General features: G+C 37.5%; 1 protein-coding gene across 4 annotated transcripts in view; it reads right to left on the bottom strand.

Moving 5' to 3' along the window:
* Positions 1–214: 214 nt before the first annotated feature.
* LOC122550087 (cAMP-responsive element modulator-like) overlaps positions 215–20,302 on the bottom strand; it is a 161,623-nt gene continuing 141,535 nt past the window's right edge. For 3 of the 4 annotated variants that reach the window (XM_087987529.1, XM_087987530.1, XM_043690642.2), the window contains 2 exons: positions 8,822–8,978; positions 948–1,533 (listed from right to left, as the gene is read on the bottom strand). In XM_087987529.1, the coding sequence (XP_087843655.1) occupies positions 1,389–1,533; positions 8,822–8,978 (302 nt within the window). In that variant the 3' untranslated portion in view covers positions 948–1,388. Of the gene's footprint in view, positions 1,534–8,821; positions 8,979–20,302 lie in introns of all 4 variants that reach the window. The other variant, XM_087987531.1, reaches the window with a different exon arrangement.

Here is a 20,302-nt window from a genome sequence, read left to right as displayed (position 1 = left end):
AATATCACATGTTTTGAAATTATTGCCACATTATCCAAAAGCAGAATCAGGAAAAAGCAGAAATAATAGTGAAGTGAAAATAATTAATTTTCTTTCTTGGTGACTGACCATTATGATTAACACTGTTTCCCCACAAGATAATAATTGATGAATCAAAGGAACAAAATTTGTACATAATGTGTGCATATTTTAACTCAAACAACAAACCAAAAAGTGTTTTGTAACCAATGTGGTTCTATTAAAACCTATTTCCAATCCTTGAACTACATAAGCATGGACTGAGAGCAGTACAGCTACATTTTACAAAATAACATATATAAATGAAAGTCAGAAATTAACTAGAAATTCCAATTTGCAAGCTACTGAATATAACACTCTCTTTACATATAATTAGCCAATGACACATTTTTTTCTTTTCTAATCCCCCCTACCACTCCTTTTTAAAGGTAGCTTTTTCTTATATAGGGCAAATTTCTTCTGAATTATTTTATTCAATTACCCTGCATAGCTTTTTAAATTTGTATTTATATAATAGGGCACTAAAAGAACAATAAACACCTATAAAAATATTACATTGTATTCTTCGGGACAGCATATAATGCACAACACATAAATCTTAAATGCAAATGTTTAACAAATAGAACAACTTCAGCAAGTACTGCAGTACATTGTAACAGGCACATTATATGTATATACACATTTAACTAATTGTTTTTACAAAAGTTTTTTTTGTTCATTTTTTCACAATTTTCGTTATACAACAAACACTTAACAAAATATATTACTGTGAATAACTTCTGAGAAATGTTACAGGTTAAAGTTTCTGATGTTGTCTACGTAGTTTTGCAAAGCAAAAAAATAAAAAGCAGTCTGAAGCTGCAGAAGCTTCATCTTCAAAGAAAGATGCTGTAGACATCAAATTGGTCAGAACTCAGATCACAAATACTACTCTGATTTATCACAATAAAGTTCTTTCAAAGTTTTGAGTTCCTCGATTAGCTGCTTGTTTTGGGTTTCCAGCACTGCAACACGACTTTCCAGACACTTTACATATTCCTTTTTTCGACGTCGACATTCTTTGGCAGCCTCCCTGCAAACAGCAGAAGCAAAAATGGAACGAGAAATACTTGATATGCTATGCAACATCAGGGCTTCTGGAACAATTCCAGTATTATAGGTCAACATGATTCAGCAACACAACCCCCCAACCCTCCCCAAGCTCCCAAACTTGCAAGTGAATTCATAGGCTAGATTAAAATACAAAGCAAAATGGAGTACATCATGCTCAAAAGTGTCCCTGTTCCAACTCCACCTGGTAGTCCATGGAACTGCAACATCTCATGCCTGGGTCAGAGTTCAAAAAGTATGAAAGTGGCAGTTTGAAGCTGTTAATCTGTTTTATGGCAGTACAAGTCTTTTAGGGCCTTGAGCTCCTCGATAAGAGTCTTGTTTTGATTTTCAAGCACAGCGACTCGATTTTCAAGACACTTGACATACTCCTTCTTCTTTTTGCGACATTCACGAGCAGCCTCCCTGGAATTAACAGAAGGCACATCATAGCGACAGCCGAAAAAGGGAAGAAACCGACTAATCTGTATACTTTGTCTTTGTAATGCCATCCTTAGAGCGCCACTTGAGGATCCCCAGTCCTTGAGCTACGACCTGTACCAACCAAAATCAGAAGCTGCTGGCTTTGCAACTTCCCTCGCAACACTCCAAAATCTAAATCCTATTTATGGAATTACTTGCAGCCAACCAGTATGAATGCCAGGACTGGGATGCAGTTGACTCATCCCCATCGAACGACTTTTGACAGGTGACACACCACATCAAATTGAAGTACTGTATTCAGATGTAAGGTTCTGTCTGGGTTGAAGTATATAGCCATAGCAATGAAACAAGTAATTTGATCACTTTCCAGGGATCACGTTTTTTGGTTTGCAAAACACAAGTCTGTGCAAAATTATTAAACAGAATAAAAATATTACCATTGTCTATTTTCATCAGTCTAAACATATTAACTAAGACCTTTGAAAAGCAACAAGAAATGCTCATCCTTCCAGTTATTTCTGAGGACACAATCAAATAGTGTCAAAAAATTCTATTGATCATAATACTAAAGGAATTATTAGCTCATTGTTCATTATTAGTTAGATTTTTCCTGAGTCATCCTTTTGCAAAGACATTTTAAAATTACATAAAATGTTAAAATACTGAAGTGAGCTGGGGCAGCACAGTGGCTCAGTGGTTAGCACTGCTGCCTCAAAGCACCAGTGTCCCAGGTTCAATTCCAGCCTTGGGCGACTGTTTGTATGGAGTTTGCACATTCTCCCTGTGTCTGCGTGGATTTCCTCCGAGTGCCCCAGTTTCCTCCCACAGTCCAAAGATGTGCAGGTCAGGTGAATTGGCCATGCTAAATTGCCCATAGTGTTAGGTACATTAGTCAGAGGGAAATGGATCTGAGTGGGTTGCTCTTCGGGGGTCAGTGTGGAGTTGTTGGGCCGAAGAGTCTGTTTCCACACTGTAGGAAATCTAATCAAAATAGCAAAATTAAGCATATTTGGATTTTCTTTGGTTTGCCAATTTCACCAAATAAAAATCACTGTCCCCAACCCTCTTAGGTAGTCCATGCAACAAAAATGTCTTATACCTTGGTCAGAGTTTAAAAAACCATTATTTGAAGCTACTTATGCATTTTTCTAAAATCTTGACAGAGATGTAAAATGCTCATGTAAACAATTTCTCCAAAATTAGCAAGAGGAAATTATAGAGCCCAATTAGCTACTGAAGCCTAAGTCCAAATGTTTACAAAATGTTTGTAAACTACCAGAACAATTACAAAACAATAAATTCAATGACTAAATTAAATTATAATGTAATTCTTAACAAGATAAGCATGTTATGTTTTATCTTGGGCTGCATGATATCACTTTCAACATCCATAATACATATATGCAACATACAGAGTTAAAGCTTAAGACTGTCATTTTATCAACAAAACACAGCATTATGGCAGACCTCCTAGTACAGTTAGTAAGTTGACAGCCAACAACATATAATTTTATGGAAAATATTGAAATTTAAAAAAAGAATTCTTTAATTTGTGAACTGTAATTTTTCCTTGCTGCTGAAAACATAATACTACCTTTAAATGCTTTTTTGAATGCCACATTCCTTAACTTAATACATGTGGAAATACTTCTGTAGTATTTCAGACTGGTGATAGTTATTTGTTGCAAATCTTTCAACAATGTATAAAAATTGGAACTTTCAATAAATTTTCATTCAAGCACTGCTTTTTTTTTTAAATTGTCAATTCTTGCTTACATGCTGCAATGGCAAGCCTGACTTTCTCAGCTTCCCTTTGTAATAGGCTTGCATGATGGAGCATCAGTGAAGAGTGTTCAAACAGCAACGTTAAAGTCAGGACTGAATGCAGCTGCACAGAATTTCCTTTGAAGAGAAGCTCAAGATTTGTTTGTTGTAAACTGAGTCAAAAGCTATGACTTAAGGACTTCAAAATATCTCTGTCAAAATAGAAACCCTAATATTACCACAACAAAAAAATCATGCAGGAGGATCGCAAGAGGAATAACCATTGGCAGGCCGTAGGATAATCTACTAATGCATGAGGATAAAGCAAAACCAGGGACATACCAGGAAGAGGGCATGCTATTAACCCACAGCTAGTTAGATTGCACATAGTTGGTGTATGGCATTACTAGGTCAATCAGACCTTGCTACATTACAATCAGAGACTACCAATCTCTGCACGTAAAACTCCCATTGATGTAACTCAACTTGCGTAAATTATTTTTCGAGAAGACACTGCATGCAAATAATACTGGTGGTTGTTGCAAAATATGCTTATAATAACAACAAATTATCAAAAGAAAGCAAAGATGCAAAATATCTTTATTTCATGAAATTAAGCACATTTGAATTTTCATCATAACATTGAAATAGTACACAAAGACAACCTTCAATTTATTGATGCCTAAAAGGAAAATAAACCCATATGCACTTCCCTATGTAGTTATAATATGACACATACACAGAATATACCACCCAGCAATGTCCTTTTTAAAAATGTTAGTATTTTCAAAATGCAGTCATAACTTTCAATAAGGATCACCATTACGATAAACCAGATTAGAATACAGAGTGAGGAGCCACATTTCTAAATTGTCACATTAGAAGGCTGGTTCAAATGGTGACCAAAGGATTGACACAATTTGAGAACTTTTATAAAAATATTTAAGTCATTCACAATTTATTTAAGATACAACACTTCGATTAGTGAATTAGAATGTTAGACTTTAAAGTAGGTCCCCAAGCCTGCTAAGTTACCAAGTATTTCCAATGGTGTTATTGGAAGTGTCAAAAAAAGGATACACATTTCTTTTTAAGAGGCATTGAAAAGTGTAGACCAGCATCATGTCATAAATAGCAAGTGCACAATGGAGAAATTAAAGAAACCTGTTTTGGCCTGGTTTCTTGGACTATGACAGTAATATTGTGAAACAAAGAATCTAGATCAAATGGAGTTGCAGTTTAAATGTCAAAATTTTAAAAATCAATTTTTTTTCAATGATATGACTTTGGATTATTTCAACACTTCCCTGCATCAATGGGCATGGATAAAACTGTTATTGCACTATTACTGGCAGTAATGCTGATGTAATGTTTCACAAAGCTTTAGGGTCTTAAGTAGAAATAGCAATTTTCTTGAGGGCAAATGACTATTGCCACCATTGAAGACACAGGCCTTTGAAGAAGATTTAAAATAAGCTAAGTTGTACCAAGATAAAGCCTCTTGACAGCCAGCTGGCCATTGGCTCTTCCTGCAATTGTAGATGTGTGCTGAGATGAGAGGGAGCAGAGCAGGCAAAATGCAGAAGACTAGCAATGCAAGAGTACAGAGTTTGAGCATCCCACTTTTTACTTTTATGTAAATTTCAGGCAAAAGTTTGAGGTAGCAAGGTAGAAATGAAAATGAAGGGAATGAGCAGAAATTTCACCTGTGTTCAGAGGCACATTTTAAAGCATGTATGGTCACACATCATAGTGTGCAAAACACAGCCACCCCTGCTGAAGTCGGGTTCCAAATTTAAATGGGGGCTGAAAATTGGATTTCCTTCTGCACACCAATTTCATCTGCTTGTTCAGGGTTTGGAAGCCTATTAACAGCATGCAAAGTCAGAGTTTGTAAAGAAAATGGAAAACCTTCTGAGAAGTCTGGAACATTCTGAAAGTTAACCGTAAGGTGTTTTCAAGATGGCTATGTGGCCTGTCATGCCCATATTGGCTCTCAGAAGGAAGAATTTACTGAGACAGAATCACAGATAGTTACCGAAGCTCCTGTGTTGTAATGTAGATGCACTTTCAATACATCCATTTGTTATAGGGATAAGTCCTTTAAAAATAAATTCACCCTTACAGTGACCAGTCCTAATGCATTTGTTTACATGCATTACAGTGATTTTTCATTGCAGAAAGCAACGTACTGGAATAATATTGTTACAAAATATTTTGCCTGTTTGTATTGTCCACTATAATTCAAGTAGTTCTGGCTGATAAAAATACATAGTATTGATAGATGAATAAAGGCTAGCTGTCTACTCCTCTACATTGATTGACAGGCACTCTGCTTTGAAATTAAAAATTAGTATCAGTTGTTCTGTTCTTCTCAGATAGCAGTCTATCTTTTGCATAGTTGTGGCCATTCAGAATACTGACCGTGTTTCACATGCTAATGCATCTTGGCACAAACAGTGTTACATTAATTTCAGAAATGAATGACAGTTTCAAAAAGTTGTAATAACAGAGTGGTTTGATGTGGTTACTGGTTTGCTGAGGCAAGCTAATATAAATATTACAAGGATTTTTCACATTGCAGAATACATCTTTTCTCAGACTCAATGAGATAGACACTTATTAGATGGCAAAATGTTCATTTTTCCATTGATGTTGCAGGCAAACTACAATAAGTAGACATGGAGGTTAGATAGGGACAGAGAGGTGGCATAAGTGATCTGAAGGGGCTTGGAGGATAGATGGGGTCATAGAATTAGCTCATGGTAATCTAAAGGGAATTAGAAGACACCTAGGTGCAAAAAGGTAGCAACAAGTGATCTGAGGGCATTGAGAACACTTGGGCTGGCATGGACATTGGATGCAGGGAGTAAAAGCTGAGGTTTAGGGGACATTTGTATGCTGTTGGGAACTAGGATGCTATGTTGGAGAACTAAGGTAAGCCTTTGAATTGGCCTGTCTCATACCTGCATTCCTCATATATTCCAGTGCAACATGGAAACTGCACTGCAAACTTGAAAATACAAATAGGAAAAAGTCGCATGTGGGCTGGGTTTGCAGTTTGCAAGACACAAAACCACACAGTTCAGGTTTTCCTGAGTCCATAAAAAGATTCAGTTCCAGGATGTTATGGTTGATGCACAGGGAATTCAATGCAGATTTTCATAAATTCACTGATGATACCCAACACTACTTCATCTCCACTTCCGTTGTCCATTCCAGCATCAGTAAATTGTGAGGTGGCCTATCTGACTTCAGGTGGGCAAGAAACTTTGTCCAACTAACTACTCAAAGACAGACGTTATTGCCTTTGGCCCTGTCATAAACTTTGTTTCCTTGCAATTAAATCCCCTCTCTCCAGACATTTGCAACCGTAGTGTTATACTTGACATTCAGGTTAACATCTTATCACACACCCACAGCATCTCGAAGACTCCCTAATTCCTTTTTCATTACATCACCAGACTCAACCTTTGCTGCTGAAATAAACACCCGTGACTTCATTATCTCCAGGTTGACTATTCTAATGCAGTTTTGAATAGCCTTCAAAAAATTTTAAGTCATTCAAAACTCACTTGTCCATGCCCTAACTTGCACCAACTTCCACACACTAATCTGCATTGACTGGAGGCTAAGAAATATCTTGATTTTAAGATTCCCCTCATGTTGAAATTCCTTCATTGTTTCAATGCTTGCATCTCCATGCCTTTAGTTGTCTAGATCCCAAGGTCTGGAATTCTATCCCTATATCTCACTGCCTCCCCATCTCCCTTTCTCCATTCAAGATTTTCCTTAAAATCATTCTCTTTGACCTAGGTTTTGATCATGTCACCAAACACCTCCTTATGTGGCTCAGCATCGCATTTGGTTCAATGACAGGCCTGTAAATTGCACTGGAACATTTTCTTACATTAAAGGTGCTATTCAACCCAAGCTGTTGTTGGAACAAAATGCCAAGGAGAGTCAGCAGGAACTGGAAAGTCAGCCAGGTAAGATTTTATACAGAAAGCATTGAAAATTTAACCTGAATTAACCAGTGCAAACTGAAACAATGGGATACGACAATAGTATCAATGAATGGCTAATAACAATATGCACTGGCTTTACGCTCTATTGGGAACTTGATACCCAATAGCAAATAAGCATGTAGGTCCAACAGGTGAAGAAGTAGGCAAATGTTATGCTGGTATTCATCGTAAAAAAATTTGAGTTCAGGAATGGGGTTGTCTTTCGGCAATTGTACAGTGCCTTGTTGAGACCATACCTGAAGCACGGTGTGCAATTTTGGTCACCTTAAGAGGAAGGATGTTCTACCTATGGAAGGTTTACCAGATTGAGTTACAGAGAAAAGTGGCATTGATTAATAGTATATTCATTGGAGGTTTGAAGAATAAGTGGGGTTGGGGTTGGGGTGGGGGGTGTGGCGGGGAGTGGGGGTTGTTGGATCTCACAGAAACCCATAAAATTCTAAAAGGACTAGACAGGATACATGTTTCCAATGACTGGAAAGTCCAGAACAAAGGATCATAACTTAAGGATAAGGGGTAGGCTATTTAGGACTGAGATGAGGATAAATTTCTTCACCCCGAGTGTGGTGAGCCTGCAAATTCTCTGCCTAGAAAGGGAAAAACATTGACTATTTTCAAGAAGGAAATATATATAGCTCATAGTGTTCAAAGCGTAATGGGAGAAGCCAGAACAGGGTACTGACTTAAATGATCAGCCAAGACCATATTGTCTCAAATGCCAAATGGCTTACTCCTGCTCTCATTTTGTATGTTTGTAAGTTACTGGCTATTTCTTGTACACAATCTGCACCAATTCATGGTAAAACGGATGTTTCACTGTCTGCAAAGTTTTCTCTTCAGCAATACAAGCATCATACACAGATTGAAAGAAATTGCTTGTCCCTCAAAACAGTCCCTCAGGTATGACTGTCTCTTTTCCTAACGGAGGGGCTGAAGCAGGAATGACTAAACTGGATTTAAAAGCCTTCCTCTCTCACGGCAACCGCTATTTCTAAATCACTTCACCTTGGACCTAACCAACAACTGGGAGTTGCTTTAGCAATACAATGCTGATCGGAGTCCATTCCAATGAAAATAAACTAAAAACCAAGAAAGAACTGTGGATGCTGTAATTCTGAAACAAAAACAGAAATTATAGTTATAATTAAATTATAATTATAATTTCTGTTTTTGATCCATTCCAATGATTTTGGAAATCTCCAAATTCTAGTGTTCAGGTCTGAACAGGTGTGATTTACAGAAATCATCACTGAAAAAAAATATAGGAAATGAAATCTAAGATAGTGGTTGGCTCTGAACAAACCTAAAACAGTGCACATTTATACCAATAACAAAGCTCCAAAATCAAGAATCAGCAAAACTGTTTAATTATTTTTGTGAATAAGATACCCATTTCTTCATTGCAGTACATTCTTTTCATTACAGATTCTTTTTTTAAGTGTGCAATACAGCGGATTACCTATTTTCTGATATCTTACCTGTTTTTCATTAGCCTGAGCTCCCGTTTACGTGTAGCTTCTTCTGCCAACTGTTGTGGACTATGCAATGTCCCTGGTGAGGTTGCCATTACCACTCCTTGAGGTAAAGTGGTAGTTGGGGTTCGGATTTGGTAAGTTGGCATATCTCCAGTGGCAGCTGCAAGACAGGAGTTTTATTATTAGTGAGATGTAAATCAGTGGCCACCTTAAAACTTTACTCTACACCTTTTTAGTTACACTTCTTTTAAAAGTAAATTGCTATATAAAGTTTCTTACCCAAATTTTTCTTCTCCCCACTATTTCAGAAACAACCGGTAATTCTATACATGTTTACTGAGATTAAACATCTGAGATTTTACAGAGAAGAAAATTTGAAAAGGTGAAGGCACAGTTGACAATTCGAAACATTTCAAAGACAAAAATGGAAGTAGCATGCCAAAGAGATTTAGAGGATGGACAGTTGGTGAGGTAGCTAAAAGTCACTGAAATGCAGGGAAGGCTACAGTCAAAGGACACATAACTTCACTGAGGTTATAAATGTTGAAAGGTTGAGAAATACTGATTTCTCTCCACAGATGCTGCCAGACTTGCTGAGATTGAAAACAACTAATTGGTGACAAGAATTTGGTATAGGTTACAAAATTATGAATTATAGTTTATATAGGATGACAAACTTTGAAGAAGGCAAGCACTGTGGAATAAAACAGTGGATAATGATTTTAGTAATAATGATGAACTAGGAGAAGATTTCTGGACAGGAAATCAATCTTAGTGATAGACAGGATATAATGTTTTCTACTCAGATGAAGATCAAATCTGATTATGTGGGATATACATCATCTGATTCTGTCTGGGGAGCTATTAAAATGGAAAATAGAGTTGAGATAATAATAAGAGTTCATAGTAAAGAAACTGTATTCTTTTGCTATGTGAAGAAAGTGCAGAATAAGGTGCAATCAACCTACATTCAGAAACTGAATACATGTACAGATGCACAATTAGTATTACTAAGAGTCAGTATGTCTATTGGAAAAAATATGGGAGCCAAAGATGAAGCCTTCAGATATTTTAGAGAGGTATAACACTGGCAAGGTAGTGATAAAATCAACTTTTTAATGTAGACATAAAGAATTATAACCAAATGAAAACAATTTATTGGAAGTGGCCATGGAAGATAGAGTGGCAGATTATATCTGCAAAGGGTTGGAGGAAGATGGAAAAGCTCACATTACCACACAGTTGTATTATAAAGAATGTAACTGACGATTGACTCAGATGATCCTGAAGTGTATAGAACAAAGGTGGCTCACAAATTCAAAAATTGAAATTACAGGTGCAGTAAGCAGAGCTTGACATTAACAATGAATGGAACTTGAAGAGGAAAAGCTTAGATGTGGAATTCTGATTCATTACTACCTGCTTAGAAATGTGAGTAGCTCAATATGGGTTGTATGACTAATAATAAATACCTTCACTATCTGTGGGAAAAAGCTTGGTTCTTTCTCAGTGTTACCAATACTAGAAAGTCAGTAAGGAAACGAAACTTGCATTACACCAGCATCTCAAGGCTTGCATCAATATTAACACATTGTGACAGTTGCATTGCTTATGAACGTCAGGATTAATAATTTCATTAATATAAAATAATCATGGTCAAATTCTCAATTAGTTTTTAAAATTTCAGTTTATCTTTGTTTTAATCACATTTAATTTATGGGACTGTTGAAAGGGTCTGATTTTATTGTCATAAACAATTAGAGCTGAAAATAACAATAATAAAAGGATAAAATACTGTTGACAGTAGTTGTATCTCAGAACTCTCAAAGCAAGCACCAAGCCCATTGCTTCGATCTATGGTGCACAGTAATTGATGTTACAAGGACCTCTTCACTTTCATATAAATTGCAAAGCTAAATAGCACTTTTTTAATACACATACATTCACTTGTGGGACATGGGCATTGCTGGTTGGGCCAACATTCATTGCCCTTCCTTAGTTGCCTTTGAGAAGGTAGTGCTGAGCTGCTGTCTTGAACCACTGCATGTGCTGTAGGTAGGCCCACAGTGCATTAGAGAGGGAATTCCAGGATTTTGAATCAGTGACACTGAAGAAATGGTGACATATTTCTAAATCAGAATAGCAAATGTCTTGGAAAACCCTTCATTTAATAACATGTAGAACATGCAGACAGTAGTGTTACAATGAATCTGCTTTCCTTGTCCTTCTGGGCAGTGGTCATGGATTTGGAAGATGTTTTTGGAGGACCAATCTCCTACTCTGTTCCTTTTTCTTATATTTTGTGTAGTACTCCACGTTGAGATGCCATCCTTATCTCTGACCTGCATCAGCAGTGCTCACTTCCCTTGCGAGGCTGGCATGGTTTCAGTGCAATCAGTTGAAAACTATTCTCTATCATGAGGTCAGGCAAAAGTCTATTTTAAGTACAAGCTCGCTGCCATTTCACTGCTATCTAATTATATATCCATGAATATGTTAGGACATCAATTGATACCAGTTAATTATTGGAAACATATAAAACATTAATTTTCAAAAATAAAAATGTAATAATCACAGGATAATTACAATAATTGACAGTCCTGCTCCAAATGTGAGTACTGTGCACTTGGTTTCTGAATCTAGATATTTAGTGTAAATTAGCATCAGTAATGGTCCTATTACAGAATCTGCAGCATTTAACTATATTTCTGAACTCAGCACAAATCCTGAGTGGTAGCTATATTCTACCCTTCAGTTGGTTTCTCATCTGTTTATGCTAAATTCCCAGTTTTCAATTTAAGTTACTCTAGAGTCTTGGTCTCACTAAATAATATTATTTTGATTTTAAATGTTATCATTGATGTACTTTATTCCATATATTACATTTATATAATATTTATATTAGCTTAATATGTGGGAAGGTAATGGCCTAGTGGTATTATCTCTGGACTGTTAATCCAGAGACCAAGGTCGTGTTCTGGGGATCCAGGTTCGAATCCTGCCACAGTAGATAGTGGAATTTGAATTCAACAAAAATCTGGAATTAAGAGTCTAATGATGACCATGAATCCATTGTTGATTGTTGGAAAAAAACCATCTGGTTCTCTGATGTCCTTTAGGGAAGGAAACTGCCATCTTTACCTCTTCTGGCCTACATGTGACTCCAGACCCACAGCAATGTGGTTGATGCTTAACTAGCCCCTGGGCAATTAGGGATGGGTAGTACATGCTGGTCTAGCCAGTGACATTATTATCCCATGAATGAATTTTTAAAAAGTTGTCTACTCCCATTTAAAGCAACATACATTGAAAAATTCTTAGCTTCTAATCTTGTTACTTTAAGTATGTAACAAAATACTGTCAATATTTTCCAGATGCATCCTTTTGAAAACACTTAAAATGAACTGATTTATAAACCCTACCATGGGTGCAGGTTAATATACAACAGAAGGTAATTTTTAATCTTGGAAATCAAAATTCTTTATTTTATCTCAAGATGTTCTAATTCGGGATCCTGATGCATTGTATTACTGAAGTTGATAATAGTACCTTTTTCTTCTAACTTTACCTCTTTATCCACAGTTTAAGTGCCCTGAAATTGCTTTCACCACACATTTCATGAGATCATTATGGTTGGAATAAAGTTTTTTCCAGTTTTACAATGCCAGTAAAATTTGCCTGTGAAGTTTGCTCTCCCTATCCACTGTCCCCTTTCTTAACTGTTAGAACAGGGCACTTGGAAAAGTGTTGCTCAGTGGCATAGTGTATATTTTTCCAAGACAAAAAAAGGGATGCAAGGGCAACCCACACCTGAAGGTCATCTTTAAAAAAAAAGCAACATGTATAGTAATGAATACAGTTCTGTCCAAACGCTGTGCAAGGTTTCACAAGTTATTACAATTTAAGCAGGCTTTGAGTTAACAAAACTGTGTGCTTAATTACTAAATGTAAGAAGATAATAATACAATACACAAATTAAAAACAAGTCCAAAAAAAGGGCAAATGTTGGAAGATATACTGGTCATTAGATAACAGATTCTTGATAGTTAAGTAGGCAATTTTGTGATTCTTGGCTTTGAGTGAATTTTTTTTGTCCTGACTACTTTCAACTGTGATTGGCCATACTCATGGGGAGGAGATTTTACTTCGCTGATTTCCTTTTGACTGGCTTGCTAGCAAGCTGGCTTTCGGTACTCAAAGTAAGGGACTCTTCTACTTCCAATGCAAAGGTGATTAGTGGGTGGTTTGTCAACTGTGACCTTTGAAGCACATTAGCACTTAAACCTAGGTTCAGGGACATAGATAACCGCAGACCATTGGCATATACAAGCACCGATATAATCCACCTTCCCCTACTAGCATTAACAGACCAAGATTGAGTCATGGAGGTATACAGCACAGAAACAAGCCCTTCAGCCCAACTCATCCATGCCAACCAGGTTTCCTGAACTAAGCTAGTCCTAGTTTCCTGCATTTTGACACAAATCCCTCTAAATCTTTCTTATTCATGTACCTGACAAAATGTCTTTTAAATGTTGTAATTGTACCCACCTCCACCACTTCCTCTGGCAGCTCGTTCCATCTATGCACCACCCTGTGTGAAAAAGTTGATCTTCAGGTCCCTTTTAAATCTTTCCCCTGTCACCTTAAACTCATGCCCCCTAGCTTTGGGTTCTGGGGAAAAGGCCTTAAATTTAACTCCTGTTCTTCTGTATTCTTGAAAAGGAAGACGAAAATTATATCTTTCGCCTCAACAGCTGTCTTTTCTTCTATCACAGTCAGAGACAACTCACAGGAGATAACATTTCAGTTTGTAGTGCATTTTTCTCTTTTAACTCCATCCCTTCCACACTTCATTGCCACTTCGTGTGTGACATCTGTGACACTTTAAGAAGTGTACCTCATCCTGGTTTCTTTTAAGATAGAGTTTGAACAAGAGGTGAACAGCAGTCTGTGGTAATGTAAAGAGCTTGAGGCGCCTTGGATATTTTAAATAAAAATTGGAATAATAGAAGCAGCCTAGATGGGTGTGGCCAGCTGTCACAGACCAGCATTTCTAGTTTTTAGCTTTTACGTTCATCAGTTGCTACTGGAGTCTCAACAAGGTTGGAAGCTGCAGTAAATGTCTTCTGTCTGCTACTCTCTGTGAACTTTCTCGATGTTTTTCTCCGAGGAGTCACCTGTGAGACAAATCTATTTTCTGAATTTTGCCAAGGGGTATGTTTCTAACAGATGCTACTATATTGGAACAGTTAATTAGTAATAGTTACTGTATGTATTATTCTGTTAAGTTTTCCAATAGTTAAATTAATCTTACTTCTTCTTTCTTTTGTTGTCTTTTAACCATAGTGTTTGTATTTTGCTTAATGTCGAGCAGTTTGACAAGTCAAATTATATCTGGAACACAGCACGTTACATTTGCCTTTAAAATAAGAAAACGTTAGGATCTAGGCTACCTCCTTAAAATATTTCGAGTGGGTTTGGCCAAGTCCATAACACATTCTAGTATCTTTCTCTCTCTCCTGACAGCCACTGAATTTACATCTGTAGTCATGCTTTTTGGCTGTAGCAGTTCCTTTTTAATGTTGGAATGTGAAGTTTGATATATCCGTACATGATGCAGTGTGGTCATCTGTGGTCATGACAATTTGACCTTGTCCTCCAAAATGCATCTATTGCAGAAGTGACTGCTTGCAGGAATGGCAATGACACAGTGGCGATCAAGTCCTGTCTTCACATTAAGGACACCCTAGAAAGTGTTGCGCATTTGCTAAATGAGACAGACTTTGAACATTTCTCACAACCCAATATTGGACAACCATGAGGGGCTGTGGGCAATCAGCAGCAGGAGAATTATATCCAACTACAATCTGTAACTTCATGATCCAGCAGAGCCTTCACTCCACAGTGATCATTTGCAGCAAGAGAGAATTTAACCATTGTCTCTTGACTTTCAGTTGTGTTACTATCCCTCAAATTAACATCCTGGGGTTTACCATAGACCAAAAACTGAATTGGACCAACGTTATAAAAACCGTGGCTAAAATAGGAGGCACGTGACTCCTAATTCTGTGGCAATTTACCTCCTGTGTCCTTATTTTCTGTTTACCATCCACAAAGCACAAAACAGGAGCATGATAGAATTTGCCTGGATCAGTTCAGCTCCAATAAGTCAAGAAGCATGTCACCTTCCAGGATAAACCAGCCTACAAATCCGTCCATCCCCTTGAATGTTCTTTTTAACTCCACACAAAGCAGCAGCAATGTGTACCACCACAAGTTCGCTGCATTTATTCATCAAGGCTCCTTCAAAAGCATTTTCCAAACTCACACCTCCACCACCTAGAAGGACAAGGGGAACATCTGCACCTTCTCCTCCTTAACTGGGACCTATATCTCAATCCTCTCCTGTTGTGGAGTCAAAATTCTGGAACTTCTGTCCTAACAGTGAGATTCCCAATACTCCAAATCCAATACAAGAAGACAGCTCATCAACCCTACCTCTTCCAGAATAGTTAGGGATAAGCAATAAATGTTGATCTTGCCAGCAACACCCTCAACTCATGAATTCTTAAAATGAAGCAAAAGTCTTATTGAAATGCTTTGTTATAACTGAGATAAGTCCAGTGCCAACTATATATTGTGAAAACATCAAAAAGTCAGGGCTGTCTATTGATTAGCTAATGCTCACAATTAACATGCTTTTAAAACTTAATCTCCAAAAAATGTCAATTGCAGCTAAATATTGTCTAAGGGCTCAAAGTCAGTTGTGACATATACTTCCACACACTACTATAAAGCATTTGATAATTGTTAGCCAATGATACCATATCTCAAACAGAAATAGCCAAAAGCTGCATATCCTACTAAAAAATGTTGGTTTGGCAATCCACTCAGAAGATATTTTGAAGGATTAAATTATAAATTTATAACCAAAACTGATCAGTTATTTTTTGTCAATGATTCTGACACAGAGGGCAAAATACAAAATTCAGGACAGAGCAGAAGAGAGCGAAGTGGTGCAACTCAGAAAATTGCTTCTTTACATAATTGGTATGAACATGATGATACTTAATAAGTAGTCAGTCAACCACAGGAAATGAAGTCTCTAGGAACAGATTTAACTACCATCAATATAGAACATAGAACATTACAGCTCAGCACAGGCCCTTTGGCTCTTGACGTTGCGCTGAGTTGTGAAACCAATCCGAAGCCCAACTAACCTACACTATTGCATTTTCGTACATATGTCTATCCAATGACCATTTGAATGCTCTCAAATTTGGCGAGTCTACTACTATTGCAGGCAGTGCGTTCCACGCCTCTACTACCCTCTAAGTAAAGAAACTACCTCTGACATCTGTTCTATATCTATCACCCCTCAATTTAAAGCTACGTCCCTTCATGCTAGCCGTCACCATCCGAGGAAAAACGGCTCTCACTGTCCACCTTATCTAATCCTTTGATTATCTTATATGTCTCAGTTAAGTCACCTCTCAACCTTCTTCTCTCTAACAAACATGACTGTAACTTAGCACATATGAAGAAATAAAATCATAGAATTCCCTTAGTACAGGAAGAGGCCACTCAGTCAATTGAGTCCATAACAACCTTCAGAAGAGCATCCCACTCAAACTCAGTCATCCATACTATCCCTGTAACTCTGCATTTACCATGGCAATTGCATTTAGCCTGCATAGCCCTGGACACTACAGGGCAATTTCGGGATGGCCAATCCAATTAACCTGCACATCTTTGGACTGTGGGAGGAAAAGGGAACATCCGGTGGAAACCCACACAGATATGGAGAGAAAGTGTCAATCCCACACAGACAAAAATAATTACACTGTGCGATAACTGATATTTTTGATCATTATATTCTTCAATCACAAAATGTTTCTTATTTCTTCCAGTAACAGTCATTGTCTAGTACTTCTCTGACTTCATTTTACATGTCTTACACCCTGTGATCTTTGTTATATAATTTAGTCCTGGCTTGTCTGTATTTCTTCCTTGGCACAGGATCAGCATAGTCATCCTTTGTTTTCTCTCCTCTTCAAGGGCTTGCCTCATCTTTGGAATGGGAGGAGTACTAGAAGTAGGTGGCTAACATCGTCTCTGGTTTGGATCTGGGAATGTCTTTCAGAAAATGTATTTACACACTGGCTAAACTGCTACTCATTAGTGCACGACAACAAATGTGCACTTCAAGCTGTTTATAAGCTGAGCTGAGGTTACAAGCCAATTTCATTTCCTTGAATCCTGATCAACATGCCAAAGAAAAGCAAGATTGACAAATCACACATTCATAGAAATTACTTTGCTAAAATTATAATGAGTTACACAAATTACTATAAATGAAATTGCAATACGAAATAAATGTTGTTTGCATGGACTATGAGGAGTTCAACAATGGAGTAGATTCCAATTACAGTATGATTACAAAAATCTACTACATTACCAAGATGATTGTATTTTGCCATGTAGTTGGACATTGCTCTACAAAAAAATTGCTATAATTTTTAAAAAATGTTTTGTTATTATTAAGAGTCAGCAGATGAAAGTCATCAGTCATTATTAAGGATGCCATGTCGGATTGTAAAAAGATGCATGCTAAGTTAATTATTTTCATAGACAATGCACATTTCAAGTCTTCTCAAATCTTCTCAAAACTCGCACACATCAAGTTTGGAGCTTATATATTTCTAGCTCGAGGCTGCAAAATAACAGCATAAAAATCATGGCCAGCTTTTCTCTTCCTACTTACCCTCTGCCAAGTGATTGCATATAGTTTGGCAATGTTCACTGCAAGAGAGTGGCCTCAACACAAGATTTGCACACAAATAAAAGACTGGCAGAATGTTCAGGGGTTTGCTCACAGTACCCACTTCAGTGCATACATGGATTAATGTTTAATCAATAAAAGACAAGCATAATTTCAGTGGAAGGATTTGGACAAACATGTAAAAGTCATCCTTCCAGAAATGACAGAATATCTTATCCTTCACTCCTGGAAAATAAACAAACTGATTTCCTCATAATATAAGCAAAATTGTGTTGATACTGGAAATTTGAAAATATACATGGAATGTGCTGAAAAACCTTAACTGATCTGACAGCATCTATGGAGAGAAATACAGAATTAACATTTCAAGTCCTCCCAAATGGCCAATCAAGCTTTGACAGTTCTGCCGACCATATCCACCCTTCAAGAACATTTACAATCTCTCTAAGCTTCTGTAGCACCCATATTCTTTGCTCTATCAGAAATCAGCATCAGTTCAAATGGTCCTCTGAACCTTGGGTTTCCCATATGTGGGATTCACATGTTCTCCAATATGCTAGCAAAAATAGGATTGTTGGGAATAAAATAAGACTTCTGGATCTGAGACGCAACTACCACTTTTGAAGGACCCTGGAGTCTTCACTACTTTGTGAAAATCTGGTCAATGTTTCAAAGTCTATAACATTCATCAGGACTGGGAAAAAGTAGAAATATGATACATTTTAAGCAAGTGAAGGATGGGGATGGAATGAGTTAATGGCAGCAAGATTGGAAAACAAAAAGGGAGGGTTGCTATAGAGTGAAAAGCAGAAGAGATTAAATAATGAATGTCTTTTTGTTCGCATTTTTGTAGAACTTATTAAAAAATAATCAGACCTGATGCATGGAGATATGAGATTTCTGGGAAATATTTAATAAGATCATAAGAAGTAAAAGTAGCTATTTAGCCCATTGAGTCATTCAAAATAATCATTACTGATCTGATTGTGAGCTTAACTGTACTTTTCTGCCTGCTCCCCATAACCTTGAAACACACTTATTAATCAAAAATCTATCCCAGCTTTTAATACGTTAAATGATCCAGCCTCCATTGCAGTCTATGGAGAAGAATTCTAAACAACTATTTTGTATCAGGAGAAACATCCTTTTAGAATCCATTCCATTAAGCTTATTCAAAATCTTATGGTGGCTTAGTGTTTAGCACTGCTGCCTCACAGCACCAGGGTCCCAGGTTCGATTCCAGTCTCGGGTGACTGTCTGTGTGGAGTTTGCACATTCTTGCCGTGCCTGCATGGGTTTCCTCTGGGTGCTCCGGTTTCCTCCCACAATCCAAAAATGTGCAGGTTAGGTGAATTGACCATGCTAAATTTCCCATTGTGTTAAATGTCTTAATCAGAAGGAAATGAGTCTGGGTGGGTTACTCTTCGGAGGGTCGGTGTGGACTGGTTGGGCCGAAAGGCCTGTTTCCGCACTGTAGTGAATCTAATCTAATGAATCCAATCTAAGTTCACCTCTCATATTATATAGACTTAACACCTTGACTTATAAGAAACCCCATCATCCCAGGAATCAGTCCACTGAACTGCTTCCAATCCAAGTATATCCTTCCTTAAACAAGGAGTTCAGAATTGTACACGATTCTTGACATAAAGTGTTAACAATGCCCTGTATAGGTCTAATAAGACTTGACACTTTTATACTTCCCCATAAGAAAGGACAACATTCAATTTGCCTTTCCAATTATTCATGTATCAGCATGTTAAATTTGAGTGTGGCATAAAAGGACACCAAGGCTGCAACATTTTGCAGTGTCTCTTCATTTAAATAGAGTCATAAGGCTGAAGCATTCAATTTTTTGGCAAAGTTTAAAGTGTTTTTATTTGGAGGGTTTCTCACTATGAAGTACAGTGAGGTTTCTTGCCATATCACTCACAAACTGCCTCATTAATGACTGATTGCATCACTATGGTGTCTCTCATGTCTAATTTCCAGAGCATCTTACCACGTACCATTCCCAGAACTCAGATGATATCTACCAAAACTCCAGCATCCCTTGCTGTAATCTTTGAAAGCCCATGGGCACCCACAGAGGCACAGGTAGTATGGAACTACCATGCGTGGTTCCTGACTTTTGCCCTGGTCTCCTCATGGCAGATAGGGTGAAATCTGTGCCCAATATTGCATTCAGAGTCCTGGATATCCTGTTAGACAGGGTGCTGCTGATGTGGGACTTTCTCGTCCCTCAGGACTTGAAGTACAAGCCATGACACCAGACCATTCCAGTTTGGTTCAAAATTGCTATTCAGGTTAAAGCAGTCTGGACAAATGGTTGATACGCATAGAAAGATCAATGTTGTCCACTCTGACAGCTAAGTGCCACTGTCTTCTCTCTGATACCACACACACTTTCTATGCCTGCAACTTTAACCCAAACTCATACTCTACTAGTCTTGCCACAGCATGCAATATTTTCCATTACTCTCTTTCACCACAACCTGCAACACCACTAACCCTGATACTCTTTCTGTAATAAGTGTTATGCTTGCGGTTTTAAAATCCTTTTCAGAAATTAGGGAAATTGGGAAGATATTAGCTAGCATATCTATCTCTGCAGTCTAGATTAGAGTGGTGCTGGAAAAGCACAGCAGGTCAGGCAGCATCCAAGGAGCAGGAAAATCAACATTTCGGGCAAAAGTCCT

This window comes from Chiloscyllium plagiosum, unplaced genomic scaffold (genome assembly GCF_037043375.1).
Source record: "Chiloscyllium plagiosum isolate Xiang-an unplaced genomic scaffold, Cpla_swu_hap1 HiC_scaffold_5, whole genome shotgun sequence".
NCBI classification, from domain to species: domain Eukaryota; kingdom Metazoa; phylum Chordata; class Chondrichthyes; order Orectolobiformes; family Hemiscylliidae; genus Chiloscyllium; species Chiloscyllium plagiosum.
The sequence above is the reverse complement of the archived record's forward strand: the minus strand, read 5'-3'. Positions and strand labels throughout refer to the sequence as shown.